Here is a 24,289-nt window from a genome sequence, read left to right as displayed (position 1 = left end):
TTTGTGCACATAAAATAATTATCAAATTAAGGTTCCCTCTATTGGGATTCTAATAAAGATGTGCTCCAAAATGCAAATGCAAATTCATTTATAAACTTTATTTAATATTGTTTTTGAAAATATATACAATAAACATACCATAAAAATTTCTGAACTGTCCATCTGTCTAAGGGGGTAAACTTACAACATCAGCAGGAGACCAAATACATTTTTTTTTAAATTGAGTGTTTAATCAATATAGTATCCACCTAGTATCAATATATAGCATCATACATAATAGGACTGAAAAAATGTGACATGAAATTTCATGTCAATATAAAACAAAATGGCAAGTAGAGCCATAAACTCCTTTCAATTGTAAGTCATTTATTTGGTAGAACATGTCTTATTAAGAGAATCATTCGGTTTGCACTAAAATCTAAATAGTCCACTGCAAAGGACTGTGCCTAAAAAAAGAAATGTACACGTTTTCTGACAAAATGTTATTTTCACCCAAGGAAATGATTTAATGCAAGTCAATGTAATTATTTTTCCGGGTGGAACGATGTACTTCCGTTTGAGAACCGCTGGTTTACCCTTGCTGGAAATCTCAGCTTTTTTATGAACTTCCCAAACATCACCGACAGGTGGTGCGCTCTTCCTCCACTCTGTTTTTAACTGCTCATAGCCAAGCTGAAAAAAAGAGGCCGTGTCTCTGCTTTTATACAGCGGGGTGTGCGTTGACATTCCCGGTTGTAGATGAAGGTAGTCCCAGATGTTTTTGAGGAAGTTGTCCTCCAGTTCTGTTTAGTTGGAAGAAAAAAACCCGATGGAATCGCGCGGGCGGGGACGCTTGTTTTCCTGTTTTCAGCGGTGAGTAGTGGGAGTCAGCTCTCTCAAATGTTTCTCTATACGTTGAACCATCTCGAACTGTAGCACTCTAGTACTCATAGTCACTAAAATCTCATGGAATGAAGTGTTTTAAGCAGGCAAGTTGCAACTGTTCTTTACGTTTTCCCTCGGGATGTGACACAATCCTCGTCAGCACACCGTGGAAAAATTCATCTGGTAGTGAAACCTATCTGGAAATGTAAACGGACTATAAAAAAAACACTTTGTACTACACTTTAAAACCGGAGCTTGTATTTACCCAAATGTAGCATTACCAAAAATGTGTATTGTCGCTTGTGTTGTGCAGCTGCACTTGTTTGCGCCATATTGACAAGTTGATTTGGAATAATGAGAACAGGTTTGACTGGATACAGCCAATGAACACATTGCAGCATATCATAGCAATCCCCACTTAGAATGCTAAGGGATGTGACTGGGATAAGGAATGCCATCACAGTCAGCGTTTTAGGTTTTTTTTTTTTAACCCAAAGTATCCCCATTGTAATGAGAATTGTATAACATCATGTATGTTTCATTTATGTCAAATATGCTTAACACATTACGAAACATAATATGACTACACTTTAACAATTCAATACGTCCAGAAAAGAGTTGCAAGAAGCAGAATTTATCTACTCCTTCTCCATGTCAATTGCTGGTAACATGTTAACATATTCACATGTTTTAGTAGGGATAGAAAAGAATAAAGACTGTCATAATCAATAGATAGTATCTTTAATAATGAAATAATACATACAAGTGTGAATGTTGACAGATACATTGTAAATTGAATGAATAAATGCAGACTATATAATATAAAATAACAGTAAATTGTGAAATAAATAATATCGGACACTCTGGTTCTAAGTGTTGTGCTTCTTGCCACTTGGCACTTTGAATTTCGCGGCTTCACTTCATCAGTTTTTCAACAATATATTACAATTGTGATTGGCTGGCGACCAGTCCAGGGTGTACCTCCTGCCCAAAGTCAGCTGGGATAGGCTCCAGCATACCCTCATGACCCCAATGAGGTATAAGCGGCATAGAAAATGAATGCATGAATGTTAATTATGGACTATTATTAGTCATAAATATAGTAAAAAAAAAGAGTCAAAAATATACAGATTTAAGCAAATGTTACACATTTTTGCCTAAATTGAGCATTTTCAAGCATTAAAATGGCTAAATGAACTAATATACTAATACAGGTATAAGGCATTCAAAAGATGCATTCAAAGACGATGAAATGTAGTATTCTAAACTGGTCACTAGGTGTCAGTATTGTTTCTGTTGACACACAAGGATAAGACTTGACAACAGGCAATTATCTAAAAAAAACTCAAATGTGAACACCCAATGTCAATTCCTGTCCGCCTCTTTTTCAGGTCCCCTTGGGAACATATTTCTAGTAACACACATGAGCACTAGTCTTATTTATGTCTTAAATGTCTTATTTACTCTTATTATGTCTACTATATTGGGTGTTACGGGTGTCAAGGTGACTATATGGTGTTATTTCATGTCTAAAGGGCTCTAATAATGATAAAAAAAAAACTATGTAGAAAATTGTAAACAGGTTTTCTATGCCCTAACAATGACAATATTCTATCTATAAATAAGGAATACCACTTTGTAGAAATTACCATTGGATGTGGAACCAATTAACTGCCATAAACAAGGGATTACCGTACCTTGTAAACACATTTGCTGCTTCTTAAATTGGCTCATAATAGGGCTGTTATTTATTATTTAAAACCGATATTTTTTTTTATGAGATACAGGATGAGACAATACAGTTGTGAATGTGTGTCTGCCTCTTTCCTTTCATTAAATGCTCTGAAGTCTTCTGACAACCCCCCCCTCCACCATCCCCATGTTCACGTAAAGGCTAAATTGAATTGGTAAGTTACCATTTAAAAGTCCAAGGTTGTTCATTAAGACTTGGAATTAGCAAGAGAGAAAAGTGAAGTGTAATTTGATGATGGAGTAAATGCTAAAGCAGTCAAGGTTTGGAAAGCTTCTAACACGTTACGTGATCACCTGAGACATCAGTCTACCATATGAAACCTCAATTAAGTGAGCCTCAAGGGATTTACTAGCTTGTCTTTTGTTTTTTTTTTTATTCCAATTAAAGATCTAATGGGATGCGTGAGGCACATCTGCCGTTGTTATTAATGTTGTGATTAGTTAACAGTTTGGGAAACATGGTTACAAATCGGGGCTGATCGTAGAGGTTCCACTGTATGTGGTAACCCACTGGTCTTACATTGAAACTGTTGTTTAGTTCTTAGCTTTTTAAAGCTTCATTGCTATCCCCGTCATAAACATTTACGCCTCAGACCCTTCTGTACTTTAATCTACCAAATAAAGACAGCAGTTATTTGATTGTTTGTATCAACATTTTTCAGGCCAAGTACAATGTAACTGATGAAGAGCTGGAGCAGGGAACCTCTGGTAAATACAATGTGTTGTGTAAAATGTGTTAAACAGGGCCTAGTATCATGTATTACACATTGTTGTTGTGTGTTCAATTGTCAGGCATTGAAATTCTACACATGTTTATATATTCAGGTTTTTTGTTTTAAACATATGCAAGGTCCACTGCCAGCGTATTGTGAACGTGTGCATTTCTGACATTTCTGAAAGTGTGGATTGTCACCATTTATCCATTTGCTACAATGTGTTGAAATCATGTTAATGTGCATTTAAACACATTTAAATTTGAGAGGGGAAAAATCTGATTTGAAAAATATATCATTTGAATTGTGAATGATTATTGTTAGTGAGTTGATCGTATTTTAGTTGCACGACTCTGGTGCTCTGTTTGAAATGACTGCCCCTGTGTTGTCGGTGGAGGTGGGCTGTGCTGTGTAGGTTCAGCTACGTGGACTGCACTGAGAAACTAACATTTGCCATATGGTTTCTCCACAGTTCAACACCATGGCGACTGTTCTCTTCCTTTTCCTGAGCTGCCTCACTGTCTCGGTGCTGGAATCTTCTCCTGACAAAGGTATGTTTTTTTTTTAAACCTTTGGATTTACTTAAGATCCCTAGACAAGCTGTACGCGATTCACGCATTTTAAACTGCTTTTCGTGGTTTGAATAGGAAAATATTACCTGTGTACTAATACATTAGCTTTTAATAGGCTGCAAGGAAATTTTAATCCAGAGTATCACAGAGCAGTCCAGGCTTGGACAGTCTTACATTGGTGTTAAAATATGTTGCGCAACTGCACAGCCCTGCACACGGAGAGTAGCCTGCAGATTTCTAGTGAAGTGGCTTCCCAGGAATTCTGCAGAACACAGAGTACTCCACTCTAACAATGGCAGGCTGTTGAACGTGTAGCGCCTCCTGTTTGCGAGCACTCATCCCCGCTAAGGCAGAAGAAAAGCAGTGTTTTTTTTTTAACTACGGGGGTTGTTATTTTGTCCCTGGTATAAATTAGGTTTCCATTGACCATTCATGTCCTGACATCCTGTGATTAATCTTGTTATGTAACACTGTCACATTATAGAAGTGATTAGGATGGAGGATGTTTTCCCTTGTAATGGTCGTACATTTCATTGAGTTTTTCTTTGATGTTTTAAAATGGCACTTCTTATTTTTTTTTTGTTTTGTTTAAGGAGAAAGTGCTATAATGACCTTACATCACAGTCAAGATCAGACATCCCCCATCCCCTATTTTAGCAAAAGTGAGACTTGTGAAGTTGTTGAGTTAGTATACTACTTCTACAGGTGGTGCCACCATGATTCTAAGGCATTGGTGGTTTCATTGATGCCATATTGACTTAGATCGGCGGTCTCAAATTAGCTACCCACGGTCCATTTGCGGCCATTTGCTTGACTGAACGATTAATGTAAGCGCTGCCTGCGAAGCCTGGGAAAATTCAGAGGTACTTGCTAGGGCAAACACAAGCCAAGCCTGAACCTTCTGTCACAGTCCAGTGAAATGAATTGGGCGAATCACTGTACAGAACACCACTACAATTGTGGTGCCAATGCAAAAATGGCAGCAAAACATGGCAACTACACCTACTGTGGGGAATAATAAACAACTGTAACTTTAGCAACTTTTTACAAAACAAGTACCGCAATGCATGTCAGGAGCATTCCCATCATGCCTTGTGACTCAACCTCCAGCGACCACAGGTATATTTATTTGTGACCCCTGACTCCAATGGTGAAAATACATTCCGGTATTTGCACCTTTATCTAGACCCTCACCAAGCTTTAATGTGTTGCTCCTTGGCTTATTTGCTGGGGCATTTTGTGGAAAGTTATTTTTTATTTGTATTTTTTAGATAGTAGTTCCCTTCTCCCTTGTTTTCTGGTATCAGGAATAATTGATTCTGAATTATTTAAACTCAGGATGTCAAACTGAGGTGCCTGCTGCAGCTGTTTAGCGTAAGGCTCATCAAATCACCAAAAATATCCACAACAGTAATGATATGATATGGGTATTGTGGCTAAAAGGAACATTTTCCCCTGAATGCGGAGGTCAACGTATTTCCATCTGAGGGGACACAGATATGAGTCTCCATGGCACTGTGTGCACTGTGAGCTCATAGGAAAGACCGTTAATAAGAACACGGTGGGAAATTCGATTAGCACACACCAATTACCGTACTGACCCAAATATAAGATGATATATTTTCCCTAGAAAAAAGAAGGGGCGTCTAATATTAGGGGTCTAGAGATTTATGCATATATGATAAATAAATATGATTAATGAAATGTGATGAATGAAATAGGATTTAACTAATACTGAGAACAAAATTAAAAAAACATTTATTTTGTCTTTGATTGTGCCTTCAAGGTTTTTACAGGTTTTTTCAGGGTCGTTTAATATTTTGTTCAATATGTTATTATCACAACTATTACAACTATGATCTTCATACAGCTACAAGTCAGTCCTTTAGGGGAAATGTGACAAAAACAGCAGTATTCTGATCAATAGATCACAAGAGAAGCGCATCAGAACTAAGCGCGACATGAGGGAGAGCGAAGGCGGATGCTTTGCCTCACCGTTAAATAGACTCCTTCGGTGGAAAAAAAAAAAGTATAGATACATGTTTCTGCTTCAAGGTTATGGCTTTAGAAAGACAAATCTAATAACAGTTAGAAGGTGTGACTGGATATTGTCGTCTCAGAAATGTGTTGTGAGGCTCTAACAAGTGTGAACAGATGTCAAGTCTTGTCTCAAGTTCCCTGGCAGAGATTGAGCAAACACAGATTTTGATATGCAACAAAGGAATGTCGTCTTATGAGTTTGCAGCTTGACGCTATTTTAATGATGTGATCTTCGACTGCTGTTGTGTTCTTCGTGTCATCCGTGTAGTTTCATCTGCTTGTGGTGTACCTTCTAATTTGATTGTGTCAACATTAGCATCCATCGTTCTGCACAGGTCTCGAAATGGAATTATCATGAGTCTCAATCAGTCTTTGGTTGTAATGTAATAATATATCAATATATCGTTAGATTTTGAAGTTGCACCTAATGAAATGATCAGTGTCTGTGTGTATTCCTAAAAACAAGAAGGATAATGTGTCCATCACCCTTCCTGAACCCCACATCGGCACACATATGACCACCAATGAGGCATTACTGAGACATTTGAACTGTATATTCGCCAATGCATCAGCACCATCAACAAACAATGACTTGTCAATCAATGATATACGCACATGCCCATCATTGGATCTGTGTTATTGGCCTCAGAATGTCACTTCCTGTATTGGCCTGTAGTTTTCATGTGCTTATTTAATGCAAATAAGGTGACAGAATTGAAATTAGATGCAACTAGACAGTGCAAGATCTGCATTATAAATCCATCTTAACCAAAGATTGTTGAGCAGTACTGGAGCTTAAGAGTCCATGTTAACACCGTATTGCTGCACGTTTTGTGGAACGATCAAGGGAGTGATGGCACCCTTTGTGTGGGTACCCTCCATCATCAGTCATTGGGGAAGATATTGGTCAATATTGCCATAAAAATTTGATTTTGGTTCATACCTGCATCGGTTTTTCTGCTGATAATGATATCAGTGTGCAAGTGACGACATGCTTGCCAGTTCGGTATGTACGCAAGTTTCGCCTTTGGATTGTATACATGTGTAACCGAACTCTTAAGCCTTGTTTACACTTGCACGGATTTTGTACCCGCAGTGGTACGCAATTTTGCCGTTCAATGCATACCCATGAAGGAACAATAAATAAGTTGTGCAGGAGCGTGGTCGTTCCGTGCCAATGCATACCATTTTCGGTCACGAATATGCCAAGTGCATAATTTTACACGTAAACAGAACTCAAACAGTGTGCAAACTAATCTTAACGCTTTTCAGGTGTGCCATAAATTAATCAATAAATGGCATTCATTGCCATGGCAAATTGCGGGACAATGCGGAAGGAAAATGTGTGTAAACACTGTTTTAGTAAGACGTTGTGCTAGCTCAATGCGACGACCCAGCTATGAGGCCGGGGAGGCACTTTTTATTAGCATGCACCACACAGCCATCAAGAGCCCAATGACAAAACAGCTCACTTTTGGTCTTCACAATAAATAAAAAAAAAAGCTGCGCGTTACATCCTGGCACATGGCATATAGCAAAATAAGGGTTCCCGGAAAAATATCTTCAATTCATTTAATTGGTCATGACTTACATTGCATCTTGCAGTCTTTGTGGTATTTTGCACAAATGGTGTTTATTTGTGAAATGCATCCAGTGGCATCACAGTATAATGTTTGACATTAGTTTGAGGGAAGAGCTGCGGCCAATATCGGTATCGGTAATGAAGTGCTGGACAATGTTGGTATACCAGATATATACAATAACATCTACTTGTATTATCAAGCATCTCTAGTCTATGGTTGTGATAATCTGATCCTTAAACAGTTGAAAACAATCTAAATGAGGTTTTTACATGCTTGTTTCAACCAAATTCATGCAATAATTCACATTTTTTAGGGCATGTAAACGCAGTGGATAGGTCCACAACACCTTCTGCTACCTCCCAGTGTCCAATTTTTGGACTGTGAGAGGAGGCTTTGAGTAAATGAAGAGAATCCAGTCAATTAAAGACAGAATATGCAAGCGCCACAAAGAAAGGCCTGAGCTAATAAAGACACTCACATCCATGAACCTAAGCAACTTAAAAAAAATATCCACTGCCTCACCCCCCTGTAGATTTTAAGTAGTGTGATAGCCACAAACATGGCATACTGAATTGAGTGTCAACTAGATTGTTCTCTAAATCCTGAGCTCAGCATTTTTCCAAAGAGTAGTTTATCATATAGTAAACAGATTTATTTTTACCCTCTGACACCCCTTCCCTGAAACATTGGAGCCAGGCAGTTATCAATCATCTGTACCGCTGCCTCTCAGATGTTGTTTTCATAGTTCTTAGTACTCTGCCTGCACAGTCTTGTATTATCGTTCCTCTCTGAAATTTTGTGCTTGGCTAACTGACTGCCGCTGCTTTCGCCGAAATGTAAATAGGAGAGGTTGCTGGTAATTATATGTACGCTTGTTTACAAAGTGTTCACTAGAGTTGGAAATCATTATTGGTCACCCATTTGCAACTGTTCTTGGAAAATGTGTGTATATTTTTAGCAGAGGGTTGGCTTTAGAGCTTTTAGTGATTGTCATGTCAGGACAAATTTTGTTGTCTATGAACTTTTTTGCCTAATAGACTTTTTTGTACATGTTGTAATATAAATACATTACTGTTATTTGTGTCCTCCATTAGAAATGTACAGTTATAGTGAGAGGTTTTGGGCATGAAATGCCTTCCAGTACTGTCATATTGTACCTGGTGTTCTCCCACACCAAATAATGTGACCTTTCTCTTTATGCCGTGCTCTTATCCAGTCGATAGTAGGGGTGGGAATCGAAACGATCAGATACGATTATGATTCAGAGGCCTGCGATGCGATTATAAAACAATTATCGATGCATCTTTTTATGTGATCAATAGTTTGTAAATGTTTTCAAGTTTTTTCTATATATAATTTTTTTTAACTCACTAAAACAGTCAGTTTTATTTGTAATGATCCACAATTAAAATAAACATGAAACGTATTAATTTCCCGGAGCTATTTGACATTTCTAAAACAAGAATAGGGAGATATAAAGAAAAAAGTAGCGTCATGGGAACTCGTTGGCGCTAGAGTAAACATATTGGGTAAGTTTACATCATCATTTAAAAAAATATACATAAGTACAAGCTCCTGTATGTGGATATGTCACCACTTTGCCAAGTCTGGAAAAAGACCTATACTGTCAGGACTTCCAAGGCTTAAGCCTGCCATGAACTGGAAACTGCTGGAACACTTGTGTCACTGTAAACAGTGAAGCCAGTTTTACATCGCCATGGACAGGAAGTGTGCTTCACAAGCCCAAAGTCTTCTGGACATGCTGTAAATTTTGTGTTTGACGGCCATGTTGGCCATCTTATAATGAGGGTTTTTATTTTAACTTTAAAAAAATGTTGAGTAATATATTTTATGAATGGATTTTTATGCTATATAGATTATTATTTATGCAAATATTGACCACAATTAGTTTCAAAACTATTTAAAATATTCTAAAAAATGTTTCACTGTGCTTTATTTTGATAAGCATAAAATGCCATAAAATGATGGCTGCCATGGCAGTCATTGGCCAATGAATTGCTCTGCTGGGAATAATGTATTTTGGGAAGAAGTTAAAATAGTTGCTGTTTTTTATTTTAAACTCGTATCGGTTCTTGTCTGGTTTCTTAGCTACCTTTTGGGTGTTAAGTTACGGTGCAATGACTTTAGCCTTTAGCCTAAGATGACACCGTGAGTCAGACTGTTATATTGAGTAATGACCTCCTGCGTTGACAAGCTCATTGTGAGTTCCCTCATAGCTCCTGATTGGCTCCTGCCAAAGAAAGCGCTACCGTTTCCTCACTGACTCGCAAGCGGCACAGCATTTAAACGAAAAATAGTAGTTCTGAAGTATAGGAGATGCCACGAGACACATATCGCATGTGATATCTTACAAGGAATGAAAATTATTATGCAAAAGACAATGAAGATGAAGTCAACGCAACATATTCAACAAGCTTCAGCAATGGGCACATTTTCCAATTAATCATGAAATAATAGCGTAACAAACAAAAAAGTAGAAAACATTCATATCTGTAGCGGAATTCAGGATGCGAAGCAAAGCCATCAAACAATTGAGGTTTTTTTCTACATAGCGGATAACTTTTGTAATACATATAAGCATCTAGTTTATGCATAGTCAGAATAATAAAGGTGAAAGTTGCATCTCCGTGTGTAGCTTGACATGTCTGCTCACCTCTTAATCTTTGCTGTAGGGGGAGCAACAGCAAATCAGGAGGGAAACTCAACGACAGCTGACTGATGTCATATGGTATCTACAAAGTGACGTTTATGCGATTGACCCAAACGGGTCGGGATCGTCCGCTAGCTCGCGATGGACGTAATGGACACCCGTTATATAAATCTGGGACCGTGCCAGGAAAACAAAAAAATTTAAATGAACTCTACCCATTTTTCCAAGAAGAGTGGAGAGTAGAAATGTGACATATTTTGGGGTCCTGACCCCAAGTGGAACACACTGATTTATAGCAATGATACAGCAGCAGCTAACAGATGCTAATTGACATTTTTACCTTCAGCCAGTTTACACTGTAACTAATGTGCTGCAGCCTAGTAAATGATTGACTAGCCTCCCACCAAACAAATGGTGGCTAATATTGTCAGGCAAGTGTTTGGTGGCTACAGTTCAACAAGTCAGTGTGCATAACCTCAGCAAGACATTGAATGCCCCCTTCTTTGCCGCTGAGCACATGAAGCCTGTAAAACAGGATCTAAGAATGTTAGTCTTAGTACTAGTGGGAACAACAAGTAGCTGCTTCCATAAAAGGTGCGGCAGTGATTTGGCAGCTTTCAATGGAGAGCAGTCAAATGACTTCCAGAAAAATGGAAATGTTTGTACTGCGGCTTCACAAAAGCTTACTCCCTAGCTTCCCTAAACAGCAGCTCAGCTTCCCACAAAGGCCAAAAGCCAATGAATTAGTAGATCATAGCAGTTATTTTATGTGTCATTGGTTATTTGAATACAATCTTTTGCTCTCTTTGTGTGCTTCCCTAGACTTACACCCCAGGTGTCCTCATCTCACTGGCTGTGTGTCCACCAACATGGAGACTTTCTACTGCAGATGGGATGTTTGTACCGTGCAGAACCTCTCAAAACCAGAAGACGTGCGTCTGTTCTATATTAGCAAAACGTAAGTGGAAAAGGCCGGTCAACAGAAATTCAATGTGCAAGAGGTTAGAGCATTGACCCCAAAAGGTCAATTTTTGCAAATGTATACAAGTGTAGAAAGTGGACAGCCACCCACTTGGGTAGTTTTTAACATGTTTATGTACTTTTGTGTTGACCTCTAAATCTCAACTTAAAAACTGTTTATATTGCCTTGTTGTTTTTTTTTTTTAGTACAGTCTGTGTTACAAATGTGTAACGAGTAGGAAACCCCTCTTACAGTATAACCAAGAATGCAAATATAAAATGTATACCGTAAAGCACCGTGTATAAATCGCACCCGTGCACCCCATTTTCAGGCTCATGGCAGGGAAAAAAAAAATGTTTAGTTCATAAATGCTTGCCAACTCTTTCATCTCAAATCAACATGCGTAAAGGTGCTAAGCAATTTCAAAAAGAAGAATAAAGGAGAAATCTGAACTTCGGCATCTCGATCTTTAATATTATGGCTAAGCACATATTAATAATAATAATAATAATAATAATAATAATAATAATAATAATAATAATAATAATAAATCAAAATAAAGAAATTTGACATTTTCAGAGATGTTTTGATATCTTATCTTTCATTGCTTCTCTTTTTCTCTATTATTATTTTATTGCATTGCTTCAGTGTGAATTTGAATAAACTCCAACGTTGTATTGTATTTTACATTGGAAGCTTAGGTTAGCTTCAGTGTATATAGAGATCATTTCACTGTGTGAAAATACAGACAGCCGTCAGATAAGTTAGTTGCATACACAAGCATTTTCAGCAACTGTACAGCAGAGGGCGCTAAAGTCAAAGCAACTGTCTAACCCACAGACGGCTATTCTAAAATGGACTTCTCATCAATTTCTGCGTCTGGTCACAGACCTGTCATCGTGTATAAACCGCACCCCGATTTTTTGCTTCTTACCAGTGGAAAAAAAGTGCGGTTTATACACGGTGCTTTACGGTAATTCAAAAACGTAATTTACGAACTATGTACACAACAAATAATGGCCCTTTCAAAAAACAAGGTCCACCTCAAGAAAGCTGAATATAACATTCTTGATTATCCAAAGGGAGAAGTCAGGCCTACAGTATGTTGGCCTTTCAAAGCCATGATGTGTGTTTTTGCATCAGTTGACTACTTGATGGGACTGTTGGCCATTTTTTTCCCTCTCTCTCTCTCTCTCTCTCTCTCTCTCTCTCTCTCTCTCTCTCTCTCTAAATGTCTGTAAATGTCTGAGATCATAAATCTTGTTTTACAGCGGTGCCTTGGTTTTTCATCATTAATCCGTTCCAGAAGGTCCAATTCAAACAAAAAATGACTCTAACCAAGGCAAGCTTTCCCATAGAAAATAATGTAAATCCAATCAATCCGTTCCAGACACCCAAAAATCTTTACACAAAACATATTTTATAGACAATAATTAAAGTTTTACATACAAAAAATTATGCAAAAATAACAAATGAATGGACAATTGAACACTTTTCTCTTTATTTAGCTCTCGTTTAAAACAACAACGAGAGGGGAGGGTTGAAGTGGAGTTTATCAAAGAAGGAGGGAGAAGAGAGGATATTAAGCTTGGAGGGCAATTCCTTTTTTGAACTGTTATTTCACTCCTGTGGCACAAAACTCTATGCAGAGAGGTCTGGTAATGACTTTTTACCATGCAGAGTTTTAAATTAAAAAAATAATTCCACAAACATGGCATATGAAATGGAGAAATGAACATTTAATGTCATATTTAATTGTCGTGGACACCCTGGGCACAACCAGAAAGGAGAGGGATGGTGGAGTTTTGAGGCACGTGGGGCGTTGCTGTCACTCGCAACATTCTTTGAACTCATAGCGGCTCATTTAGAGTTTGTCGCACTCAATAAATAAATGCACGGACAGGAGTAATCAACGCCAAAAGTCCATTGTTGGGCCACTTGATTCCGGATGCCTTACATTTGCCTTACAGGCTGGCGTAGTAAAGCGTGACGTGTAGCGCAAGATTTCGTCTTGGCCGTGTGGTCAAACATGGCTGCGTAAACAAACCAAGCATAAATACCACAGTTTGTTACACGTGCCATATTGCACACTAAGCAGGGGGGTTAATGCAAACCAAGGCAAAATTTTAGCAGAAATTTTGGATGTTAACTGAAAAACACACTAACCGGGGTGGACGTTAACCAAGGTACCGCTGTACTGTACATATTTTCACCATTTAAAGACTTGTAGGCAGTTTCAAGTCCTCACTTTCGAGTTTGAGTTGAAAGGGAGCGTCTGTGGCAAAAGCAAGGTCAATCAAGTACTCACATTTTTTACAACTACAATTGTTGCGTCTGCGCTGCAGTTGCCCTTGCACACTTTATCAGTGGTGAATGGACACAAAGTTCACTTTGGATTTACACTTAACGTAAATATTTGCAACTCAGAGTCGAGGTTTACCCTTTTTCAAACATGATTGATTAAATAGGGTCATCCAGGTTTTTTCAGCCTTTTGCATGCACGAGTCTGAGTTTGTGTGGCTGTTCTTTCCCACTTGGCTCCTCCCTGTGACAATCATCACAGCTGATTTGTTGAATTACAGGCACACCGTATGTCTGTTTTTTTTCTACTAAGTTACATTTCAACATCCTTTAACAGGGACACAAGTGTAAAAATAAGTCAAACACTGTTGAGTAAGGCATAACACAAAGGTGATTTGCATCGCAGATGCTTTTGTGTGTAAAAAAACAAAACAAAACACGTCATGGATATCAGTGGTTCAAACTCTTGTTCCTATTTTAAATTGTTACTTCCCGCCATGGATCTGATCAGATACAATCACTTTCTTCCTTATCCTTGCAGACCTCCGCATGCAACTCTTAAAGAGTGGAGTGAGTGTCCTCATTACAGCACTGAGAAGCTGAACGAATGCTTCTTCAATGAAAATCACACATCCGTCTGGGTATATTATAGCGTTCAACTGCGCTCAAGGGATCAAACCATCCTCTATGATGAGAAACACTTCTGTGTCCAGGATATTGGTAAGTCTGATGTTTGGCTGTCCAGCAATCATCATCCATCCAGGCATAAGTAGTATGACCCAAATTTACTGATAGATTAAACAGTTGGACTTTTTTTTTTTTTTTTTTTTTAATCATGAGTGTTGTTTAATACCTGTTGATTGAAGCGTCTGTGTAGGCTCTCAGTCGTACAGGAGTTGTCCATCGAGGAAAAGGCTTCTTGAGACGTCATCTGTACTTCTGTGAAGAAGGTCTTAGTCTTGCAAATGAGGTGAAGCCAGGGCCGAGCCAGAACAATAAATGTTAACGAGCCAGTATCAGAGTCGTTCATACCCAATTCAGGGAGCGACACTTCCCTTTTATCGGAGGTGTTAACAGCAGGATAGGATTATACCACTACTCCGCCCAGGCTTAGTGTAAGGAACCAATAGTAGGAGGGTGTTGGCACACCAATTCCGCCCACTCTTACTGTATTTAAGGCCTAAGGTACCAGCACTTATTAGTTCGCTGACGAAGCTCTTCGGATGAGGAGCGAAACGTCCGACACCTTCTTCACAGAAGTACAGATGACGTCTCAAGAAGCCTTTTCCTCCTGTTGATTGAAGGATTTAAAAAAAGTCTCCCCCTGCAGTGCAACCAGATCCACCAGTCAGCCTAAACTGGACAGTACTGAATGTGAGTCTGACGGGTAACTTCTATGATATAATACTCAATTGGAAGCCGCCTCCGTCTGCAGACGTGGGGATGGGATGGATGACATTACAGTATGAGGTCCAATACCGCAAAGTGGATTTTGACAACTGGGAAATGGTGGGTGTTAATTATGTGCTTTAAAATACATTTTGTGTTTGTGTGAACTATTGCATCCTCCAGTGGAACCGGCTTAAGTGGTTGTCTACTCCAACCTGGACCAGCTCATCAAGTGCCCGCTTAAGTCGGCGTCGACATACATTCTCGACCACTATTGTGGAAATAAAATTTGAGACCCAAAGGACTCCATTTATGTCGACGTGTTATAGTATTGTTTCATTATCGTTTGAAACGACAACTGCCGTCTAGTTAAAAGCATTCAAACGTGCACAAAGTCGAAGTCAGCCTCATTTATGCCGCCAATCCGTCTTTGTGGCCCAACTCATCAAGACTCGGTCCACCTTGTTTTCCTTATTACTAAAAAGTGCCGTCGTAAGTTCGCTGCGACATACAATATGTGGTTGACCGCTTTTTCCAACATAAAATCTGAGATCCTAAGGGATTATTTCTTTGAAAAATGTGTTCTGGTGTTAGTATTGTCAACGTCATCATGATCGTTAAGCAGTGTGAAACAACAACAGCAACAAAACTACTGTCCTGTTACATAGCATTAAAACACGTGCACATACTTCCTGGTCAGTGCAAAGCAAGCTTCAAAATAACCTTGAGTCAACCACAGCAACTAGCAAAATGCGATTTAATTTTTAGTCCAAAGTGAGGCCGTTTGCAGCCCGCGGCACATTGTAAAAATCTAATTTAACAAAACAAAAAAAAAAATGAAACAAAAAGCAAAAATTGAAAAATCAGCAGAAATTTTACAAGAATAAAGTCAAAATATGAACAGAAAATTGTTGTACCATTATGTTGTAATATTATGAGAAACACAAAACAAGGAATAAAGTTGTCATGTTTGGCAAATTAGGTTGAGGTAAAAAATTTTAATGGTATGAGAATAAAATCCAAATATTATGGAAATAATGTCATAATTACAGGAAGAATATTTACAAGAAGGTTGAAATAGTTGGGAAATTAAAAAAAAAAGCCACATCAACAAAAATGGAAAAAGCAGCTGTAATTATACAAGACTAAAGTCCAAATATCAAGAGAAAAAAGTTTTATTGTAACGAGGAAAAGTTGCAATTTTACGAGAATAAACGTTTTATATTATGCGGAAAAATAATGTCACTTTAGTAGCATAGAGTCATAGTAGCATAGAGCATAGACTAGAGCATATTAAAGACAAAATACGGAAAAAATTAAGTCATTATGTTATAAGAAATAAAGTTGTAAAATAAAAATGAAGTTGTTTTTTGGAAAATTAGGCTGTGGATAAAGTTATAATATTATGAGATTAAAGTCAACATATTATGGGAATAAAGTCCTAATATTACAAAAAGAAAATGTGTTTAGATGATTTAAGAAGAAAGTGGAAATATTTTGAAAATTAAAAAACAAAGCCCATGGTTCATACTAATAATACACTTTTTCACCTATTGCACAAAGCTGAGATGCAGTTTTTATAAATATATAGAACTTCTTAGTTTAGCTACATATGTTGATTTACAAAACATCAAAGTGGCCCTTGCATCCTTTTGGTTTTTCAGGAGGCAAAAGAGTTTGGACACCCCTATTTTAGATTGTTAGTCACGGGAAGAAAGATTTGGTCCCGCACAACTGCTTTATCGTCTTTGTAGTCGGGACACAACAAAATTAATTTATTTGAACATTCATACAAGTTACACTGGAATACATCCATCCATTTTCTATGTCACTTATCCTCATGAGGGTCGCGGTGGTATGCTGGAGCCTATCCCAGCTGACTTCAGGCAAGAGGCGGAGTACACCCTGGACTGGTCGCACACTGACATTCATAAAATGGACAATTTAGAGTCACCAATTAACCTAACATGCATGTTTTTGGAATGTGGGAGAAAACCGGAGTACCCAGAGACAACCCACACACGGGGAGATAATGCAAACTCCATAAAGAGATTCCCAAGCGGAGACTCGAACCCAGAGCTTCGCAATTTCCTGACTTTGTGACCAACATGCTAACCCCTCGGCTACCGTGCGGCCCATTGGAATACATCGCATTTACAATTCACAGTTCCACATCTCCGAAAGGAATAGGAAGAAGCAAAGGAGAGTATAAAATATCATATGAAAACATATCATATGAAAACAGTAGAATAAAAAAAAAATGCACAGGTGATGGAAAACCATCTCAACAAAACGGTTATAGGTTAAAAAAAATCCTTCACGATTGCCCTTCCTCACGTTTCTGCCAAAAGTCACCAAGTAAATGTGCAAGCAATGGTAAGTTTCGGTTATGTTGACAACCGCTTATGTTGACATCTGTCAGCCAGTCTGAGGGTCATCGACATAAGCGAGTTCCACTGTACTGTATATATCAAGGCATGTCTGTTGTTACTTTTGTTACTAACCCATAAATACAGTATTTTTTGTCATACGATTTACAACGGAATCGTTTCTTGATTTCTATCTTTTATTCTGTTGACCACAGGCTGAACTTGTAAAAAGCACACATCGCTCCTTGTATGGACTCCAAAGTAATATCAATTACGAAGTTCGAGTCCGCTCTAGAAGTAACGGTGGGAAGGAGTTTGGAGAGTTCAGTGACTCGATATTCGTCCACGTTCCAGCCGAAGGTAAACATTATCAGCAGTAAAAGAACTGCTGATAATCAGGGTGTGTATTTGGGTTAGTACATGGGGACAATTCATCCATCCATTCACACATTCTTCCATTTATCCTGGTCTGGGTCAGGGGGCAGCAGTATAAGTAGGAATGCCCAGACCTCCATGTGACACGTTGTCCCTCCAGAGAGTCCTCACTCTCTACCCCATGGCCTCTCCATTGACCAAGTTTGGGGGCAATCCTTGTAAACCGCATATAGGTTCATTACTGTACTGTGCAAATTGGCTTACTATCATGAGACATTGGGATGTGGGAACATTGTCAAGGAAGATTTAATAAGAATACATAATGGGGCAACATGGGAACAGTGTCATTTTTCAACATACTACAACCCCTGGCAAAAATTATGGAATCACCAGTCTCGGAGGATGTTCATTCAGTTGTTTAAATTTGTAGAAAAAAAGCTGATCACAGACATGACACAAAACTAAAGTCATTTCAAATGGCAACTTTCTGGCTTTAAGAAACACTAAAAGAAATCAAGAAAAAAAGATGTGGTAGTCAGTAACAGTTACTTTTTTAGACCAATCAGAGGGAAAAAATTACGGAATCACTCAATTCTGAGGAAAAAATTATGGAATCACCCTGTAAATTTCCATTCCCAAAACTAACTCCTGCATCAGATTAGATCTGCTCGTTAGTCTGCAGTTAAACAGGTGTTGCACCAAGTAGACTGACATGAATCATGGCTCCAACACAAGAGATGTCAATTGAAGCAAAGGAGAGGATTATCAAACTTCTTAAAGAAGGTAAATCATCACGCAATGTTACTAAAGATGTTGGTTGTTCACAGTCAGCTGTGTCTAAAATCTGGACCAAGTACAAACAACATGGAAAGGTTGTTAAAGGCAAGCATACTGGTAGATCAAGGAAGACATCAAAGCGTCAAGACAGAAAACTTAAAGCAATATGTCCTGAAAACAGAAAATGCACAGCAAAACAAATGAGGAACAAACGGGAGGAAACTGGAGTCAACGTCTGTGACCGAACTGTAAGAAACCGCCTAAAGGAAATGGGATTTACATCCAAGAAAGCTAAACGAAAGCCATCATTAACCCCTAAACAGAAAAAAACAAGGTTTACAATGGGCTAAGGAAAAGCAATCGTGGACTGTGGATGAAAGTCATATTCAGTGATGAATCGCGAATCTGCATTGGGCAAGGTGATGATGCTGGAACTTTTGTTTGGTGCCGTTCCAATGAGATTTATGAAGACGACTGCCTGAAGAAAACATGCACATTTCCACAGTCATTGATGATATGGGACTGCATGTCAGGTAAAGGCACTGGGGAGATGGCTGTCATTACATCTTCAATAAATGCACAAGTTTACGTTGACATTTTGGACACTTTTCTTATCCCATCAATTGAAAGGGCGTTTGGGGATGATGAAATCATTTTTCAGGATGATAAGGCATCTTGCCATAGAGCAAAAATTGTGAAAACATTCCTTGAAGAAAGACACATAAGGTCAATGTCATGGCCTGCAAATAGTCCGGATCTCAATCCAATTGAAAATCTGTGGTGGAAGTTGAAGAAAATGGTCCAACCTGCAAAGCTGATCTGGCAAAAGCAATCAGAGCAAGTTGGAGCCAGATTGATGAAGAGTACTGTTTGTCACTCATTAAGTCCATGCCTCTGAGACTGCCAGCTGTTATAAAAGCCAGAGGTGGTGCAACAAAGTACTAGTGGTGTGTTTGAAGTATTCTTTTGTTGTTGTTTTTTTCATGATTCCATAATTTTTTCCTCAGAATTGAGTGATTCCATAATTTTTTCCCTCTGATTGGTCTAAAAAAGTAACTGTTACTGACTACCACATCTTTTTTTCTTGATTTCTTTTAGTGTTTCTTAAAGCCAGAAAGTTGCCATTTGAAATGACTTTAGTTTTGTGTCATGTCTGTGATCAGCTTTTTTTCTACAAATTTAAACAACTGAATGAACATCCTCCGAGACTGGTGATTCCATAATTTTTGCCAGGGGTTGTATATAGGAAAACTGTTACTGTTTGTGAGGACAAATGCTATTGAAGTTTTTATATGTTGAAAGCAGTGTGTGTATGTGGGGATCCACCGTACTGTGTAGCTTGTTTTCTTTTATGCACCAGGTGTCCCGCACAAGAGGTCAGACAATGACGCACCTAAGGGAAAAAAGCATTTTTGAAGCGTCCATCATTTTTACAAACTAATGCATAATGCAGTGTTTGTTTTTTTCTCAGCATCACAAGTCCCTTTGGTGGCTTTATTGATCTTTGGCACCTTGTGCTTAGTGGCCATCGTGATGGTGGTTGTGGTTTCAAAGCAGGAAAAGTAAGTGATTTTTGTTTGTATGAACCTCCGGGTTCGTCATTCCCACAATGAAAATACAATACAAAAAGGAAATGATTCAGGGCGTCACCAACAGTGCCAACTCAGATATTTTTGTTATACAGTATATAAAGTGCATTTTACATGTGACAATGTCCTCTTTTGCTTACTTAAGGTTGATGGTAATTCTTCTACCACCTGTCCCTGGACCTAAAATAAGAGGAATTGACTCTGAGCTACTCAAGGTATCCATCTATTTTTGATCTTGATATGTGAAAAACACATCCCCATGAAACATCGTCTAATCTTGACAAAACGGACATTTTGAGCAATATTTGATCTTTTGAGGAGGTCACAGAAGTATTAGTCTGAGGCTTACAATCGAGATTTGTGAGATTAAAACACACACTTCTCACAAAAAGTTAGGGATATTCCGGCTTCCGGGTGAAATTTCAGGATGAACCTAAAACTAAACTAAAATTCAGAGAGACTGGAAGAGCCACATAAAGGCATCCTGTATGTCTTGATGACTGGGCTTTCATTGTGAATGAACAAGGGGGTCACGAGACAGACAGAACACTTACTAGAATCACGATACAAAAATGACAGCGCAACATGTAACAGGTAAGAAAACACACATGGGACAACTACTACAACAATGAGGAATAATTAACAACTCTAAACATGTAGGCAACAAACTTTAGCAACTTTTTGAAAAACAAGTGCGGCAAGACATGCTGGGAAGCCAGAAGCACTCCCAGCGATGCTATGTTTGCCATGTGTCTGGCCACATGGAGTGGGCAAGAGAAGCCTATGTTCTGAAGAACTGTTCATTTTCAGAAGAACCTGTTCATTTTCTGAAGAACCGTTCATATTCTGAATGGTTAGTAATAAAGATCAAGAAGAGTCAATCAGTAGTAATTTTTTTTAATACTTCCATTCAGCTCCTTGTCACAGAACAGCAAGTTGTGCAAAAAGTACTGAAACATTGAACACCTGTAAAGGTTAAACTGTACTGTAGTGCATCTTAGGTTCATCCTGAATCTTCACCCGAAAGCCAAATATCCCTAGCTTTTTGTGAGTTGTGTATGTAAGTCGACATGTTATGCAAGGTTACATGTTTTCAATTACAAATTATTACAATCATAAATTACTTTTGTAATTATGTAATGCATAATTGCACTACTGGATATTAATATTTGAGAATTGGGGAAATAAGAGTCGCCAACATGTGACAGTAGCAGCCAATGAGGGCAGATAATAAGTGCGACAAATTAGTTGCGAGCTTTTGATTTGTTTAGCGCCAGCTACGGTGAGTCACAATGTTTGTTCATTATCGCTGCCTCTTTGGCACTCCTTTCTGCAAAAGGGAACTAGTCGAGCAGTATCTGTATGGGGTGTCCAAACTTTTTATTTGTACAATATGCCTCAGGCATAAAAAAACTAACTGTGGGCTGCAAATGGCCCCTGACCCACACTTTGAGCACCCCTTCCCCCTTATTGAAATACAGGCATGTGATTCAGCTTTGACAGCCCTGCAAATTTCTTTTTGTCCAAAAAATAAATTATTTTTTTTTTCAAATCAGCTGATACATAGACGATTTAGCTGCAGAAAAAGTGTTAATAATTTATAAGTATGTGATAATACAGGCAAAAAGTACAGCATACATGTGCCACTGTTAGAAAAGACCAACATTTTTACATGTTTATGTCTTTGTGCTTGACTGATTTTTTTTTTTTTTTCACACTTTGTTCGGTGGTCCTTGAGTGCACCGCAGTTGCTGTGAGGTGCAAACATGAAACATATATCACAGTCCGTCCTCAAAACTTGCAGTGAAGCGAACACAAGTTAACATATGATCGTAAGTGGTGAGAAAATGTTATATAATGTAAATTATTTCACAAAATCCAAGACCAAGAATAGACATTTAATCTGGAAAGCAAAATTATTCAACTGCACAACAGCATACCAGCCTGAACAGGTGTCCGGTATGTTAACGTAACACATTAACAGTTAATTAGCTACACAATAGCGTAAAGACTGAAAAGGCTAAATTAACACAATAAGATCCCATTCCACATTCCATATCATTAACATGTTAAATTATATAAATATATTTTGATATATTGGTTGCACCTGACAATAAGTCCTCAGGACTAGCCAAACTATGAAAAAAGTGTGACTTCTAGTCTGGAAAATACTGTAGGGGTGTCCAAAGTGCGACCCACGGCACAATGTACAAGTTGATACTAATAAATAATAATACAAATCTATGTCCTCAAATGTATTTTTAACAAATAAAATAACATTTTTACCAAATGATTTACTTTTTTTTAATTAAAAATGTGATTTTTTTGCTAAAATTTGATTTTTTTTTTTTTTTTTTTTACAAAAATATGATTTTCTTTTACAAAAAAATATTTTATTTTTTTGACAGATTTTTACCATATTAAAAAAAATGCATCTTTTGATTTTCTCGTGATTTCCTCGGTGGAAAAAGTTTGGACAGCCCTGGTATATGCTTATCAAACAAAGGTTGTCTTGTAGTAGTTGCTGTACTTTTTCATCTCACAGAAAGGAAAGCTGAAGAAGTTGACGTCCATCTTGGGTTCCCCACCTGATCTGAGACCAGAGCTGTACACCAACGACCCATGGGTGGAATTCATCGACCTGGACATTGAGGAGCAGAACGACAGGCTGACAAACCTGGACACGGACTGCCTCATGGATCGCTCCTTGTTCTCCAACTGTTCACATCTTTCCATCGGTTTCCGGGACAACGACTCGGGTCATGCCAGCTGCTGTGATCCGGATCTCCCCAGTGACGCGGAAACGTCGCATTTCCATCCTCTCATCCCAAACCCAGTCCGCAATAAGGAACAGGCTGCTGCCAGACCCAGCTCTGCAAGCCAAAGCACCACAGCGGGAGATCCTCCTTTAGCAGCCCCTGTTAGAGAAGCGTTGTATACACAGGTGAGTGAGGTAAAGGCGTCTGGCAAGGTGCTGCTGTCCCCTGAGGAAGAGGTGGAGAAAGACACAGTCAAAGAAAACAAGGAGGACCAGAAGGAGTTAAGGCTCTTGGTAACCACCGATCGCAGTGGTTACACCTCAGAGATCAATGCAAGGAAAATGAGCCCATCCTTGCCGACGATGAATACGAATGACATGTGCTCGGCACGAGGAGACTTGAGTTCTGTCCCGTCTTCATCATCGGTGGACTACCACAAGCCTTGCCCGGAATCAGTTAAAAATCCTACACCCTCTCTTCCCCCTGCACCAGCCTACACGGTAGTAGAGGATGTTGGCATGCAAAACAGCCTGGTGCTGACACCAAATTCAATACCAACCTCAAAGGCCGTGCCCACACCGGACAGTTACCTGACCCTTGACCTTTTGGGAAGTATTGCACCGTAGTGATCTCTCCAAAGTTCAGTCAACAGCAGAGACAGATTTCTAAAACAGTCTTTATGATTGATGACTGTCTCAGTGTTGAATGTCAGCTCACCTAAAATAGAATCTTATGCTTGTCCTGCCACCACCTCAACATCCTCCAACCTTACGCTATCTTTAGTGGTAAACGTGTGTATTACTTCAGGAAAAAGAAGGAAATTTACATTGAGGTCTGACTACTCTGAGGCAAATTCACAGTCTCATCCAGCAGACTATGGGCTATGAGCCCATTTTTCAGTCAAATTTACTCCTGTATCTGCACAGCTGCAGTCATGAAAAAGGGCTATCATTTTACCTCTGCTGTTTTTTTTAGTGCACGCAGTCGTTCAAATGTAAACCGGTATATCCTGCAAATCTTTTGGAAATACCAAAGCATGTTTTGTTGCTTAAATCAGAGTGTTTGTATTCTATATCCTAGTACAAATGCATGTAAATAGATTATGAATGGTCCAAAATGCTTCTCATTTTGCATTGTGACACTACATTTTGTAAACAGCCACAATAAATGAGAACTGTTCTATGCAGCCAATTGCCATCATTCTTGTTAAGAGTTATTTCAAGATGTTGGCAGCGTATAAACTGTTGAAAATGTATGATATCATGTACAAGCTCTTAAATACGTATTGTTTAAATGACAAAAAGCATTTCAGTTGGAGTGTAAGTAGATGCCAAAAAGATAATGGAGGTAAATTGGTGAAATCAAAACGTTTGTCTCATAATACATACAATATTATAATGACAATAAATCATTAATAGAAATTTTGTAGCCCTTTTACAAAATAAAAAAAAAAATACATAAAATTATCGGTGGACCCCCCACAAAAAACATTTTTTCTTAACAAACTTTTGTGAACAATATATAAATACAACAATAGAAGACAATGTAACAATATTAAAAAAAACAATTATTCA

At 38.4% G+C, this 24,289-nt stretch overlaps 1 protein-coding gene across 3 annotated transcripts; it reads left to right on the top strand.

Moving 5' to 3' along the window:
* Positions 1-665: 665 nt before the first annotated feature.
* On the top strand, positions 666-23,922 carry ghrb (growth hormone receptor b). Of its 3 annotated transcripts, XM_054757355.1 has the most exons (11): positions 820-852; positions 2,713-2,771; positions 3,279-3,324; positions 3,802-3,880; positions 11,018-11,153; positions 13,999-14,177; positions 14,788-14,966; positions 17,431-17,575; positions 19,839-19,929; positions 20,102-20,171; positions 22,502-23,922. In XM_054757355.1, the coding sequence occupies exons 3-11, from the start codon at positions 3,298-3,300 to the stop codon at positions 23,339-23,341; spliced, it is 1,746 nt and encodes a 581-aa protein (XP_054613330.1). In that variant the 5' UTR covers positions 820-852; positions 2,713-2,771; positions 3,279-3,297; the 3' UTR covers positions 23,342-23,922. The 3 variants fall into 3 exon arrangements, with proteins under 3 accessions (XP_054613328.1, XP_054613329.1, XP_054613330.1); XM_054757354.1 differs by lacking the exon at positions 2,713-2,771 and having other exon boundaries at positions 705-852; positions 22,502-23,921; XM_054757353.1 differs by lacking the exons at positions 2,713-2,771; positions 3,279-3,324 and having other exon boundaries at positions 666-852.
* Positions 23,923-24,289: the final 367 nt, after the last annotated feature.

Source organism: Dunckerocampus dactyliophorus, chromosome 17, assembly GCF_027744805.1.
Source record: "Dunckerocampus dactyliophorus isolate RoL2022-P2 chromosome 17, RoL_Ddac_1.1, whole genome shotgun sequence".
Taxonomy (NCBI): domain Eukaryota; kingdom Metazoa; phylum Chordata; class Actinopteri; order Syngnathiformes; family Syngnathidae; genus Dunckerocampus; species Dunckerocampus dactyliophorus.
This window is presented reverse-complemented; position numbering and strand designations above follow the sequence as displayed.